This window comes from Fukomys damarensis, unplaced genomic scaffold (assembly GCF_012274545.1).
Source record: "Fukomys damarensis isolate Sample0158 unplaced genomic scaffold, DMR_v1.0_HiC HiC_scaffold_5, whole genome shotgun sequence".
NCBI classification, from domain to species: domain Eukaryota; kingdom Metazoa; phylum Chordata; class Mammalia; order Rodentia; family Bathyergidae; genus Fukomys; species Fukomys damarensis.
Window position 1 is genome coordinate 17053855 of NW_022900917.1, and position 15874 is coordinate 17069728.

The following is a 15874-nucleotide window of genomic DNA, read 5'->3' on the forward strand; positions in this document are numbered from 1 at the left end:
TTGTATTTTCTCCTGCTACTTCATGGATTCCTATCAGTCTTATGTTATTCTTCTTTGCATCATCTAGGAGTTGTTGGATCAATTTCTCATGATCTCTTACTGTTTTTAAGAGATCTCTCTTTTCATGGTCACTGACTGCAATCTTATCTTCTATATCTGAGACCTGTCTTCTCATTCTTTTATTCTGTTGTGTACACTTTCAATAGAGTGTTTAATCTCCTGGATATCTGTTTGAATCTGTTTTATGGATTCCCTTTCTTTCCTATGATGGGCATTTATTTTTTCCATTTCTTTCTTATGCTGGGCCTTCATGGCTTCTATCATGGTCCTGAGCGCATCTATTTTTTTGTCAGTTTCTGCTCTAGAGGCTCGAATCACGACTTTCATTTTGCTCACTATCTCTGTGGTTATCTGGGAAATTATTTCTGTTTTGAATTTTTCTAGAGCCTGATTGATCTGTTTTGTTACTTCCTGTGCTTTGAGTTCAGAGTGTCCTGGTGGTTCACTATCAGCCTTTTCATCCTCATTTGCCCTACTGTTTGCCATTGGTGAACTGGAAGTCTGTCCTTGTGTCTTGCTTAAGTGTTTTCTCATTTTAATTTTTGTTGTCAGACTGTCCTTGGTTTAATCTCTGGATTATCACCCAAATCTTCCTGATATAGTTGCACCCTAGTTTCTGTGTCTCTAACGACCAACAGACATTCTCATCTTCATAACATCAGAGAAAACAGCTCATCAAATCAACGGCAATGCTTTACCCCAACTGATACAATCAGCAACACATTAAGATCAAGCACAACATGGACACTGACCACCTGTGGTAGTCACTAGTCTATCACCCTTAAATCATTTGAATTAAACTTAAATCAAGAAGCAGTCCAGAACATGTCTGCAGTGAACAAACTTTTCAATATAGTATATTTACCATTTAATGGGTCAGACAGAGCGAGGATGGAAGACCCCGATCTCAGTTAGCTGATTGCTGAACCCCATGATGCTGACTGACCTCGGGCTGCAAGGGCCAGATTGAGTTCCCCAACCTTCTGAATGGTTGAACTCCACAACGTTCTATTACAGGTTTCCCACGCCCTTTCTTTAAAGATGTTCAAAGTTGGGAACTCAGAAAAATACCCTTATGACCACCTCTGCCTCTGCAGAGTGGGTCAAAAGACTTGCACAGTCAGGAGGTCTGAGAGTGCGGGCGGGGGGATTATGGGGGTTCAAAGGCGCCTGCGCGGCTACCTTCCCGGTGCTTGAGCAATGTGCTGGGTCGGGAGCAGGCGTGGTTCTCCTTCCCTCGGTGGATCGGGGCACGGCCTACCTCCCGGCGCTTGAGCGATGGCTGCTGGGTCCAGAGCAGGCGTGGTTCTCCTTCCCGCAGTGGATCGGGGCCCGGCCTACCTTCCCGGCGCTTGAGCGATGGCTGTTGGGTCGGGAGCAGGCATCTCCCCTATTTTTACTTTTTAAAAACTTAACTAGCAATTTCTGTTGAAAATGTAAAATACAAATCACATTGTGCATTTTTTATTACATTGCTGCAATTTTGAGATCTCTAATGCCTACACTCAGAACAATGGTCCATCCCATAAGAGGAATAAGGCAGAGAAGTTCAATTTATTCCTTGTCTCTGAAGCCCAAGCAGCAGGCCATGGCTCCGCTGGGAGCGGGGGTAAAAAGTCCAGTGGCATCAGTCACGGCAGAGAAGCTCTAAAAGATCATAAGGGCCAGAAATTGAAGGACTGAGATCCCACAAACACTTCCTTTCATGGAATAAACACTCCATGCTAGATACTAGCCATACACCAGAGATCTTAGATAAGTAAGAAGACATCTGTAAGATGAAAAGGAACTAATAATCTTTGGGGAGAAAACAAGAAAATAAATCCTAGGTATAATGAAAACCATATAGAGAGGGCATCCCAGTATAAGGGTCAAATGGCCAGTTCAGCCCGGGGGAATTCAGAGGCACCATTTGAGTCTAGAATCGATCACAGAATTGGGGCAGAGTCACACTTATAAAAGCCATGGTCCATGGAACTACATGATGGATTCTGGGAATTATGGTTACACATTTCAGTAAGGGTGAGCTTCGAATAGGAAAGAGATGAAGGGCAAAGGTGGCAGGAGAAAAATCATGGTATCTTGAATGTCATGTTCAGTCGGGGCCTTTGTCCTGTGGATGACACGAAGCCATTAAGAGATTTTAAAGCTGTGGATTTACATTAAATTTGCATTTTAGAAAGATTATTCTGGTGGTGGTGTGGGGGAAAGGAGAGAAATGAGAGGTCCGGGGCCCTGTCATGGTGGTCTAAGCCAGAAGCCGTGCTGGCCTGAGCTGGGGCAGTGACAAGAGAAGTGAAGAGGAAGGAGTGGACCTGACAGGGAGTAAAACACAGACATAAGCCAGCAGCCTACAGGGTGAGGAGCCAGTAGGAGGGGGGCTGGGGAGAATCGCAGATTCTGATGTTTCTAAGAGAACAGAGGTGTCCTCGAAGTAGAGAGTAGAGGAGTAAATGCTGGGAGTTAACGAACTTCAGTTTGGGGCATAAAGCTCTTTTTTTTCTTTCCTTCCTTCTTTTCCTGCTTTCCAATCCTTCCTATATATTGCTTCTCCCTTCCTTCCTTCCTCTTTTTTTCCTCTCTCCCTCCCTCTTTGTTTTCTCCTTTCTTCCTTCCTTCCCTTCATTGAGTCACTGACTAAACTTCCACCAAGTCCTCCCTGCATGCCTGGCCCTAACCCAGACACACTGTCCCAGGTCCGCTGTAAATGAGGCCAATTTCCATGTATCTTCAACCACCAAGGAGAAAGAAAGACATTTTTATAGCCACAACCGCGGGATGTCTCTATTGAGGACATAGCTAGTCAGCCTAAAGACACAAAATGCTTAACATCCTTCAAATGACATTGCATAATACATGTTTTGGTATCAAATTCCCACTAACGGCCATTTTCTTTACAGGTAGTGCCATTTTTTCTGGTATGTTTCTAAAAGAAAATTTGAGAGCCTCAGATATACTTGGTGAGTAATTATTAACTGTAACATTGCTTCATCAGGAAGCAAATAATACTATCCATGAAAAATATGTGCTTTAAAAACAGAGAAAATACTGAAATGGGTGCAAACTCTCAGAGGTATCTTGGAGCTGCTGTCTCATCTCACATAAAATACTTCCATTTTCATTATGATTTCTCCATATGCTATTGGTGATAGCAAATTATTATTCTGTAATATTGCTTATTAATGTTGTAAAATTTTTATGAAGATAATAAAATTCAGTCAAAACATCTGTGCTACCTAGTAGACTGTTACCTTCAGATTCACTGTATTGTTACATATCTAATGCATAACAATGAAAACCATGCAACATTAACTGTGCCAGGTAACAGCCTATTGTGTTTTACTACTCCTAAAACTACCAATTGTATTTAGTTTCTTCTAAAAGTAACCAAGAAGGTTGCTTTTCAGAATTTTATTTTGCAATAGTTATTAATAGAAAAATAACAGTAGCCTTCCTGGCTCTAAGAAAGACTTCTGTTATAAGCAGCAGTTATCATTTATTCATTGTATCTTCATGCTTTTGTTGGAAATATCACTGGTGAGAAGAATTATAGATTCATATTTTCTTCCCTGACAAAACCTGTTTGAATTGCTGCTGACATATGGTAATGAATACAGATACTTTAGGCACTTTAAATAAAACAATGCCTCCCCTCTTCCAGGGAGATCATATTTTTTTAAAATGGGAGCTTAAATGTGACACCAGTCTTGGTATGTTGAGCATTTGTTTTCCCTGATCATGTTTCCCTTGAGCCTAATGTCTTGAAAGTGTTTTCACTTTTTCTTTTCTTCCTTGGTTTGATTCTGCTAGTAGAGTTTTTAGTCAACATTGTCAAATTTTTCATGGTTAAAATGTTTTTCTAAATGCATTCATATGTGAATTGTATCTCTTCCAACATGCTATTTTTCTATACTCTATTTTATATGTTGTGGTTTGTGGAATCATTTGAAGAAGTCATATGAAATCAGAAATAAGAATGACCAGTGCCTGAGTTTTATAAATTATAAAATTTAAGTCCTACTTTTTTTCATTTATAGATGCCTTAAGGACATTTTTTCCATTAGTATATATTTATGATACATAATGAATACTTTCATCCTGGCAAGTTGGTACATGTACATATCGCATCCTAATTCTTTTTACTTTCCCTTTTCCTCTCCTCTCTCCCCTCTCCCTCCATCCCTAGGCCCCCTTCCCATCTACAAAAGGGCTACCTCCCTGTTTTGCTTTAAGGAAGCTTTGAATCCTTTTGTGGAACATTTGTCATCTTTTGTTGTTAATAATTGATTACTGACATTAATCTAATTTATGAGATAACAATACATATAATGGAGGATTTTCTAATTATCTGGAATATTAATGATAAAAATATAATTACAGCTGAATATCCTGAAATAATTTACAGCCCATAATAAAATATACTTATAAATAAGTTGTTTAAAATGTGATCCGTGAAACTTCAGAACAAACAGAGTTTCAGAATCTCAGCACTACTAACACTTTGTGTTGCATGATTCTTCCTTGTTGAGGGCTGTCTGCCCCTGCATTGTTGAGTGCTTTCATCCTCAGTTCTTCACCCAAATGATGCCTCCAGTAGCCTCCGCCAATCAGGACAACCCAAAATGTCTCCAGGCGCTACTCAGAGTCCTCTAAGGGCAAAATCATCCTCCACTGACAACCACTAGGGGAACAGAAAGAGAAACTGCTCTAGCTGGGGTTTTTTTACACCATTTGAATTGGTTTGACAGCTACATAGGACAGGCATAGGCCACACCCAAAGACATGGTGAAGGGCATACAAAGGGCATGACATGAGAAGTGCTAACAAAGGTGCAGAAAGGTAAACCAAGCTTCTGTTTACTATTGTGCTACTGCATATAAGGGTTAGGAGAGAAATAAATGAAAGTTGTTACCATGGAAAAGGAAAAAATAGAAATCTTTATGCAGATGATTTGATTACAATATGAACTTTAGCCAATAGTGACTAAAACCAGAAGGGATGAATTAGCTCAGCCAATTGAAGGATATAAGTTAAACCCCGCTCTTGTGGATTCAAACCTGGATTCAACTTTGGCTATCAACTGTGTGGCCAACCCAGTATTACTCAACTTCTCAAAGCCTCTGTTTGCTGACAAATAAATAAGATGGTTTGAGGACCAAATTGGATAATCCATATAAAAGCAGTTTGAGAAATGTAAAATGTTCTCACTATAATAATCACTACATAATTTCACTACATAATCATAATGATCACCTTCATTCCTAAGTGATATCCAAGAGTTAATATTAGCAATGTAACATAAGGAATGGAAAACACACACACACACACACACACACACACACACACATCAGGAAAACAAACCACAAAATAGAACCTCAAATTAATTCTTTAGGACTCTAATGTTTTGTATTTTAATACATAAGATAATTATCAAATATTCACTCTTGCCAGGTACTCTGTTGTGTTGTGTTATTTAAATGTAGGAACAAGCTATTTCCAGAAGCAAAGTCTGATACGTAGGTTAAATAATTTGCCCAGTGTCATATAATTAGTGGTCTATGGGCCAGTTTTCTAACCATGGAAACCTGATAATGCTAGATCACAATTGTTTATTATAAATCTCTAGTACCGGCAAGCTGCGTGACCTTTGCAAAACTACATAAACACGCTCTTTGAACCTCAGTTTCCTCATCTGTAAAATGAAGATAATATTACCTACCTCCAGGATTAAATGAATTCAGGTTTTAAAACTCTTGAAACAGGGTCTGCCCCACAATAAGTGCTCAAAGATGTTAGCCATTGGTATTATTATTACTCTAATCACCCACCACTGCACTCTGCTAGTTAATCAGAAAAAACCTTGGTTAGGTTATTTTTCAAACTTTAGTCATCAGCTAATATGTCCCACAACTCTGATTTGTTTTTGTTCTTGTTGTTTTTGCCTTCCTAATGGAATGCTTTTTGAGTAGGGCTATATAAGCGATAAATCACATTTATTTCACACTATTGGTCTAAGCAATCCATTCCTACCTTTTAAATGCCGTCATGGTAATAAAATAGAAATTTTTTATTCCTATTCCACACCCTTTCCTCCAATGAAGAATATCAAAAGGTAATCATCATTTGAGATGCCCAGTGACTGGTACTTAGAGAAGGACTTTTGCAACCTCACTCAATGATGTGTTGAGGCACATGTGTTTACTTTGGGGCCTTTACTGCTATTGTCTTAAGAAAATTTAGCTCTTCCTGTAAAAGCAAAAAAATGCCTTTTTTTTTCTTTATAGAAACTAAAACCAAACAGGGAAAAGAATAGCTAGTGGTATTTTTTAAAGATTTACATATGAGCATGCTAAGAATTAAATTGTCAAAATGTGAGAAGGAAAATCATTTATTTTCCCCTACTTGAAGCAAATGAAAGTTTGTTTTTCATGGTGGAACAAATGAAGTTTTGGGGCCATGTGGAAACAAGCTGAACTAATTTATTGCCAAATGCCGCTCTGTGGCTATGAAGCTTTTCACCACTAGCCTTCAAAAAATGACCTCACAAAAGCTATGTCTGAAGAGAATCGCCAGCTATTATTAACTCACTGACAAGCTTTGGACTCTGCTCTGATTCTTAGTGGATTAATAATTTTAAATTATTTTAATGATTATTTTCCTTCTAAAAACACCAGATTGCTCTCCCTCCAACCAACCAAAAACTCGAGTATTTTCCCTTTTCTTCCCCCTCCATCATCAAAAGTATCAAAGCTAATAGTCTGTGAGATCCTACTCGATTTAAGCCTAGATAATGCTATCATAGAAATAAAAATTATAGTCAACTCAGCAGCACTGCCCATAGACAATAAATAGGTTACATACATAAAGTCACCTACAAAGATTTCCCTCCATGGGAAGCCATGATACTAATAGTGAAGTAAAGGCCTCCTCCATCCTTCTCACACACCCAAAGCCAGCATGGTTTGGGTCCAGTATCTAGAAACTAGCCGAAGGAAGCATCATTTCCGGTTGAAGGGACAGGTTGAGCATTTTGGTTTCAGAGTTGCCTCAACAGTGGGAGCCTTTGTGACAGCAGACCTCAGGCCATTGGATTCACTGCATTATTGAGATCTCCCAGGTTCCTTTAAATTTCAGATGCCATGAGCCCAGGAAACCTAGAATGACTGCACTTCCGGAAGAGTTCTAAATGGTCTGGTGTCGAGGAGTCCAGTTAACTCTATGACCCCTGGTGTCCCACAAAAGCACTTGTTGGACGCCTGTGGATTAAGAGACGCACTACAGGGACCAAAAGAACCAGACAGCAATTTTGTTTAGAGTCAGGTTAGCTAAAAAACTCTGAAGGCTCCCAGAAACCAGGTCAATGCAAATTCCACAAGCTGGAAAATAGGCAGTTAATAATAGTTGGCACCCCACTGGGTAGTGGTGACAAAATTCAAGAAGATTTTAGATTTTTATTAAGGGCAAAAGCAGGAGCCTGGCAGGCGGGAACAGTCAGTGAACAGCTGCAGACCAAGACAGGCCTGAGTCCAGGCTCAGTTCCTACAATCACAGTTATACTTCATTCCTGCCTACAGGTGTCTAACAGACACTTTTACAGCAGCAGAACAATAGCCTCCTGAAACAAAGGCTGTATTCTCACAGCCAGGTCCAGTTCAGAGCAAGCATACCCCCCAAATACAATATATTCCCTAAAACATGACTTTGAGGCAATATAATCTTTTCGGTGGGACATCTATCTTTTGAAACTGGTTACAAGGAAAACCAACTTGGGAACCTTCTGCTAAAGGAACTTTGGGACCAGAAATTCCATGAGACTAGTCAGAAGCCAGGGACCTCTGCCACAGGGATCAGTTCTTTCTGTCCTGCCAGTTTGTACTCTGTACAGCCACAGGGGTTCCCGTAGACTCCCATAGACTGCACTACCCTGAGCTTCCTACTCAGCAGCCTTGCTCCCTCATTAATGCAAGGGGCAGAATGTAAGTCTTAAGAAAATAGACTGCCTGGGTTCTAGTCCAAGCACACCACTTATTAGCTGGAAAATCCCAGGGAAAAATCCCTTCCCTTGTGACTCAGTGTCTTCATTAGTCAAATGTAGACAGTCATAATTTGAGTATATATGTTGTACACATTAGTATTTGTTATATACAATATGAATTCTATATTGTACATGTTATAATAGTATAACCACACAATAATAAAAAATCATCCCCCCTTATCCACACTTTTATTTTCTGTGGTTTTAGTTGCCTGTGATCAACTGCAAACCAAGAATATTAAATGGAAAATTCCAGAAATAATAAGCAATTCGTGAGCTTTAAATAACTTATGAAAGTATATCATTGTGATTGTATGCTATTTTATTATTAGTTATTGGGGCTCATATCTTCTTGTGGCTAACTTATAAATTAAACTATCATAGCTATGTACCTGTAGAGAAAAAAACTAGTGTATTAGGGTTTGGTACTATCTGAGGTTGCAGAGGCCTTGAAATGTATCCCTCCCTGATAAAGAATTTGTCATAGGACAAAATTAGTTATGTCTAAAGCACTTAGAATTGGGCTCAGAGTGTTATCTTGGTTTTTGTTATCACATTTTAATATGTCAGCCATACTTGTCTGTGAAATCAGTAGTTTTGAGAATATCACCTTAAAAACGAGGACTACTGTTCTTTGTCACATCCCCTCCCAGGAAACTTAGTCTATACTATTGGAAAGAGTAGGGACTTACTTGTGTACCTGCTGTACACATAGGACAAGTTTAAAGGAAGAGATTTCATTGTTTGTATATTGTATAAAGATAAATGTGACAGTTCCACCAGCCCACTTTTAAGTAACTTGAGCTGAACTTGATGAGACAACGGAAATGCTGCTGGTTTGGCCGTGAGGGAGGAAGATGGGGCCACATCCCTGACATGGTGGCATCTGGTTTCCAGGCCTGGACTACTCCCTGCATCTTACCCTCGGCTTCCTGGCTGCTCTGTTTCTGGTCCGCTCCAATGTCCAGATGCTGCTGCTGTGCGCACCAGTTTCTGAGGTTAGCTGTGGGGAGCATAGTACTGCAATAACTGCTTCTCGGGGTTCTGTTTATATTAGGTCATTTCTCTCCTATTTTCTGTCAAGACCAGTGGAGAGTCATCTTCACTAAGCAATGAAAGTCACCAGCCAGTTCTTTCTACTATACCTTCTGTTGTCAAAGTGGGTTGTTGCTTCCTTACAGACAGCTCCAGTAACAGTCCCTGCTCATCCCTGGGCTATACTGTTAGAGATGCCGCTGTAGATCCATTTAAGCAGAATTGAGATGGTCTTTGACTCATGCAGGCAGCCAACATCCTGAGATGGATCTGTCCTAGGTCCTCTGTCACATCTGGCCTCCAGGTGCGCTTCCAAGAGTATTCTGTGCCCAGAATGGCCTCTTATGGAGCAAATTCCTGGGGTCTGATGACCTAACTCATACTTAGAGATGAGGAGACTGAGTTACAGCTGGATCAGTAACTTGTCTAGGCTCTTCCAGCTAACAAGTAGCAGTGCAATTCAAATATTTCAGGGACAGTTTCAGGGAGGGGAGCTGCGCCCATCAGGGTGTGAGAGACACTTCACTCTTCACTGGTCACACTGTATCTCTCCATAAATGTGTTACCAACTCAATGTGAAATTAAAACACAGGAAAGTTAATTGACACTAGATAGATGAAATGAAAATCTGCTAGAAGAGCTTAATAAAGAAGATTAGATATCACAAAAGAAACCAAGGTTTCTAAGACTTTTCTTTTTTTTTTGAGACAGGGTCTCACTATGTAGTTGAGACTGACCTGGAACTCACTCTGTAGCCCAGGCTGGTCTCAAACTCACAGTGATCCTCCTGCCTCAGCCACCCAAGTGCTGGAATTACAAGTGTGCGCCACCATGCCTGGCCTGAGACTTTTAAAAGTATATTCAATGACTTTATGCTACTGTATATGAACAGTTTAGAAACCATTTTTTAACCCTTCCAGGAACCTAATTGGTGATAATTATAATACATAACCTCTTGTCCAAGGAAAAGGACATGACTGACCAATAATTTTCCCTTGGGTCCTTATATACAATTTTCATTATTTTGCTTTTACTACAGTGTTTAATAATGTATGTTGTTTTTCAGTATAAAAGTTCTCATTAGAAATAGCTTTTAAAACTATGTATATAGTCTGTCTCCACAGAGTATTACAGAATAAATTCTTTTAAAAACTTATTTGTAGCTTCTAAAATATCCTGAATAGATACTGTATAGCTTATGTGAAAAACCAAACAGTATTCATTCTTAGAAACTAGAGTTCAAAATGTAAATTATGCTGCTAAGAGGAATAGGAAATTGGTGCCTTCAAGCTGTGAGATTTTATACACAGCTAAATTGTTTCAGGTTGGAATCAATGCTGGCTGTAAATTCTACCCACAACAATACTGATCTCAGTGATGGAATTAGCTGGGTTGTGTTTTCAAATGTGCTGTCTGAAAAATGCTACTTGTATCAGTTTTCTCAGGCTGCTAATTATATGTAAATAAGCAGTTTTTAGAGGTATTCAGAAAAGCAAGTCCTCCTTTCACCCCTCCTTTGGTGGCCTCGCCTCCCACCCACAGTTCCCTTCATCATTTTTTAGTGAGGCTAAAACGGTGACAGGAACACACTCCTGGCCTTAGGTTTCTGATGTCTTTTGTTTTTACTAAGCTGACCTTAGAATTCTAGTTCCTAGATTAGATTAACTAAAATGTAGGCCAGCATTCATCATTGTTACTTCTGCTAAAAGGACACCAGTGAATGGCAGTGTTTCCAAAGGTGAAGCCAGCTGGGTGGGCGTAGAGGCTGCTGAGACGAGTAGGTGGACTTCACTGCCGGGACCCAGCTCCATCATGATTCACTGGCACACAAGAAATAGTCGGCCAAGGATTTAGCTCAGTGGTGCCACCACCTGCTTCTCAAGTACAAGGTCCCAAGTTCGATCCCAGGTGCCAAACAAGAACAAAGAAATGGTCTGTTAGCTTGGAGGTTTTTCAGGTCTCCACGTGCACATGGTCTGACCTTTTCTACCTTCCAGGAAAGCTTCCCATAAGAGGCTGGAATTCACCTGGAACAGAGAGAAATCAAAAGTTATGCCCTCCTTCATACATTCCTGAGCTTTTATCCCTCCTTTGAAGATCACCCCTTTCAGTGACTGTGTGATGCTCTCTAGGAATGGTTTGATAAATCATGATTTAATAGGGAGGGACCATCTACTCCTTAATAACTAATGCTCCGTTTCTGGGTAATGTTTGCATAGACACAGAGCTTTAGGTGTCCCTTGTCCATTTTTGTCTTTTCTGTTTTACTTAAGGTATGACACTGGCTATTGCAGGAACATATTTATTGGTGAACTTTGCTCCAAATATAACTCAGGCTGTCTCAGCAAGAAGCGTGCAGTATTACTTTGTTGGCTGGCAGTTCCTGATCTATGTGGTAAGTACTATAGACATTTTACTACCGAGACTACCAGCATCTGCAGATGTTAGAGAACTAATACAACCTTTTCTTGTCCCACTAATAGCTTATAAAATGTAAATGTATTTGACTAATACTTTGAAATGCTCAATCAGCAGTAGAAGCTTTCCAAAAAGCCCTTTTTGAAATCCATGAAACAGATCGAGAGGAATGGGCAGCAGGAGTACAACCCTGAGTGATATGTAAAGAAAGAATGAAATAAATATGCTGCTTTAGACATTTGAAGCTCTCAACTGAAATGTTTTATTTGATACCATGGCTGTCATCTAATGAATGTAAAGAGGGGAACGTGATAGAAATGGTTGATATGTAACTTGTTAAGGAAGTCAACTGAGGTTAGAGAATAAGAAAGGATATTCTAGAAAGGGGGTGTTATAAGAAGAAAGTTGGGATCATCTAGCTAAGCATTTAACTGAGAACTGGATTGGTAAAATAGCAAATTTGTAAAAAGAATCAAATCATACTGACTCATACATTTTTTAGAATTCGAAGTGACCTCAAAAAGCTATCTGTCCCTGTCCTCTGTCATTAAAACAAGCACAACAGTGTGATCCTACTTTATATGGCCAACATTTAAAAGTGTGACACTGAAGCCGCGAACTGAAGCCACGTGCTGTAGATCCGACCTATAATCCCAGTATCAGAAGTTCAAGACCACCCTGGGCGACTTAGTGATACCTGTCTCAAAATAAAAAATAGAAAGTACTGGGTATATAGCTCAGTGGTACAGTGCTTGCCTAGACTACGGAAGCCCTGCATTTAATCTCTAGTATAGAAAAAAAAAAGTATGATGTTGGCATTTACCGGGACGTGTTTCCTGGTGATCACCACCGTGTTATCCAGGATAGTACAGCAGCGATTCCTCGTCTGTGACAAGAATTCCACGTAGCCTACCATCTCTGACATGTCACTCTGGCCACTGGAACACAAATGTTCACAGACCTTTTCACTTTGTAGTCTTCCTTTTACCTCCATTCTCTCACCCTACAATGATATTTAGGATCCCTTGTTCAAAAGGAAAAATCCTTCATATGCTACACACCCTTTAACAAACTGTCCTGTTTCCCTTCGTCCATTCACCACCAAAAGTGAACCCAAATCATCTGTGCTCGCTGGCCTGGTCCAACCTCCCAGCTCCATTCACTCCTTCTTCACCACATTCTAGACTCTTCTGGAGCGTAGGAGATCGTTCTTCACATATTGCCAAACCGAATTGCTTTTTTTGGTCCAGATCCTTCTTGAACCTTGTGCAGCATTTACTCCATGCCCATCCCTTTCCCCTGGAGCCTCTCTCTTCTGCCATCTTCACTCTGGTCCTCTGCCTCTGCCAGCCCTTAAGGCCTGTGTGTGCTGCCTTCTCTCCTGCAGACATCAGAGGAGATGCACTGCTCACCCTACGTCATCCTCCTTCCAGACCCAGATCTGCCTCTCTTTCTGTGTCCTCTTCTGTCTCCTTATTTCTCCCCCCACCTGGAGGTTTCTCTGATCTTGCACAAAGCTGAACGTCGTGTCTCTACCCCCAAACTCCGCTCTCCTGCATTTCTGCGGCAGCTTCCCATATTAGAAGTCTGAGATGCACGTGACTTCTCCCCACCCTCATTCCCACCCCACCCTCCATTCCTGCATGTTTTAAAGTCTCTTGAACTTGACCCCTCTTTCACATTCCATGGCCCTTGTATTAATTCACACCTTCACCATCTCTTGCTCAGACAACTGTAGCAACCGCTTAATGGGTCCATACTGTGGCTGTAAGTATCCTCCTAAAAAGCAAATCTTATCACTTAGCCCCGCCCATGCAATGACATAAGCTGGCGCCATTGTGCCTGCAGGTCCTCCTGCCAGAAAAGGCCCCTACTTCCTTGACCCATCTTTCTCCCCTCACAGCTCCCTGCAAACCCACTCTCATGGGCACAGCTCAAGTGGGGCCTCTTCTGTGAAACTCTTTACCATGTTAGTTGCTCCATGTTAGGGGCTTCCTACAGGCCACATTCTGTTTTACCTACTTACCTTGTCCCTTCTGTTTCCGCATGCTGTGTACGGCTTCAGAGAAAGAATTATTATTGGTCAATCAGTAGGCCCTGCCTGCTGAAATACCTCTTCCCAATGTGTCACGGCCCTGACTCTCATTCCCATGAGGTTTTTTGTTTTGGTTTGGGTTTTTTGTTTGGTTGGTTGGTTGGTTGGTTGGTTTTGGTACCAGGGTTCAAACTCGGGACCTTGCACTTGCGAGGCAGACAGCGGCACCACTGAGCTAAATCCCCGGCCCAACCCACGGATTTTGTTTCTTCCCTCGCTCTGTCATGTCCTACCTCTTCCCTTAGCCTCTGCTTCTTTCCAGCTTTTAGGGTTGGACTTCCCAACTCAGATCAGCCTTCTCGAGGTCTTTCACGCTTTGTGCCTTTCTCCTGCCCCATTTATTTTCGCTCTTGTCCACAGTCTTTTAACATCTTTCATCGATCAGCTGTAAGGACTAGAAGGAGTTTTAATTTCTGTGATTTACTTCTATTCGTTATACTGTGTTGAATATTTCATGATAGGCCAGACTTGAAGTCCTACCAATACATTACTACTTTTTGCCTTCAGGCAAAAAGAAATTCTTCATCCAGGAAGAAAAGAGTGACATAGCCTGTGACCAGAATATTAATACCCTGGGTTGAATCCTTTAGAGATTAAAGATGCACCAAGGCTTATTTCCAGGAATATACTGCATTGTTTGGTGATGATATGTCTTGTGCTGCTTTAACAGCCAGGGAAACAATTTAAAAAACAAAGCTCTTTTTATTAAACTATACTTCCACCAAAATAACTAAATTAATTACATTTTGCTACTCTTCAAAGTCAAATTTAAATTCTTTTATTCACTTACCCATTCAAGATTGGACACTGAGATTATGAAAAGGAACTGAACAGTGCTGGGAGAGATCTGTGCTTCTGGAAAATCATATTATGATAATGAAAGTATGCTTGAAAGTAAATAGCTTCATAAAATAAAATAGCATAAATAGCTTTCAAAAAAAAAAAAAGGCCTGTGATCCTAGCACTCAGGAGGCAGAGGCAGAAGGATTGCTGAGAGCTAGAGGCCAGCTTGGTCTGCATCATAGTGAGTTCAAGGCCATAGCAAGACCTGTGACAAGGAAAGAAAGAAGAGAGAGACAGAGAAAGAGACAGAGGAAGAGAGAGAGAGGGAGGGAGAGAGAGAGAGGGGAGAGAGAAAATAGCACACAGGAAAATGTAAGGCTAGGTATTTATAAGTCTTTAATAAAGTAATAAAGTCACATTTCAACAACACTGTTGGCATTAGACTCTATAAGGAACAGATCCACATTATGCTGTTTTGAAATGTGATCCACTAAATAGTTTCATCTCTAAAAACTCGGAATGACCGATTATGTGTAAGATCTTGAGCTGATGTTTGGTTTAAACCTTTTAAATATCTAGGTAATTAATATTTAATTCTCAGATATAGCAGACTGTGCTTTTATGCAAATCATGACTGCAAAGATCATAATTATATCAACCAAGACAGTTCTTTGATGAATCATTCATCCATTTATATATTACATCAAATAGAGGCACCTCAATTGCCTCTTCATACTGTACAAATAACTTACAAGATGAAGAAAAATGTTTAAAGGCTTTTTTTTTTTTTTTTGCTGTACTAGACATTGAGCCCAGGGCCTTCTCACTGTACTGCATCACCAGCCCTTTATTTATTTTTTATTTTGAGACAGGGTCTCCCCAAATCACTGAGTTGCCCAGGCTGGGTTCAGACTGGTGATTTGCCTGCCTCAGCCCCTCAGAGTAGAAGTCTTAATAAGTTTCACATTTCTCAACAAAGGGACTGTAAAATTGCACTACAGACAGGCCCGGTTCGTCCACGTCCCTATGTGTTTACCTGCCCCAGTGCAGTTTGCCTTCAAGGTTTTCATGAAATGGAGGTCTCACTGCAGCACAGCAGGGGAGCTTGGGACAAGCTTTGGTCTGGTCTTCTTGTGCAAGTAGAGGACTTGAGACCCGGTGTCCACAAGGCAGGGAAGAATGAAGTGTGCTTTATTCATCACTAACACAGCCTTCCCCAAGTGGCTGCAGCAGATGGGTAGTCCTCCTCGCCAGAGCTTACAAACCGTGCACACAGTGGGTTTCGAGGTCACGCTGGCTCACAGAGATGTTGCACAAGATGGTCCCTCTGAGGGTACCGTGACAGAATCCATCATCTCTGTCAGCAAGTGGGGAGCTAGAAGTCCTTGAAAAAGAGAGAGAGAGAGGTTTAATTTTGTTAGTTCTGCATACCCTGGGCTATTGGGCCA

The 15874-nt window shown here is 40.8% G+C and overlaps 1 protein-coding gene across 1 annotated transcript in view; it reads left to right on the top strand.

Annotated features, from left to right (window-relative positions):
* Positions 1–15874, top strand: part of Nipal2 (NIPA like domain containing 2) — a 64827-nt gene that overhangs the window by 26869 nt on the left and 22084 nt on the right. Inside the window, exons 5-6 of the mRNA XM_010619570.2 lie at positions 2961–3020; positions 11404–11525. Coding sequence (XP_010617872.1) covers positions 2961–3020; positions 11404–11525 — 182 coding nt within the window. The remainder of the gene's footprint in view (positions 1–2960; positions 3021–11403; positions 11526–15874) is intronic.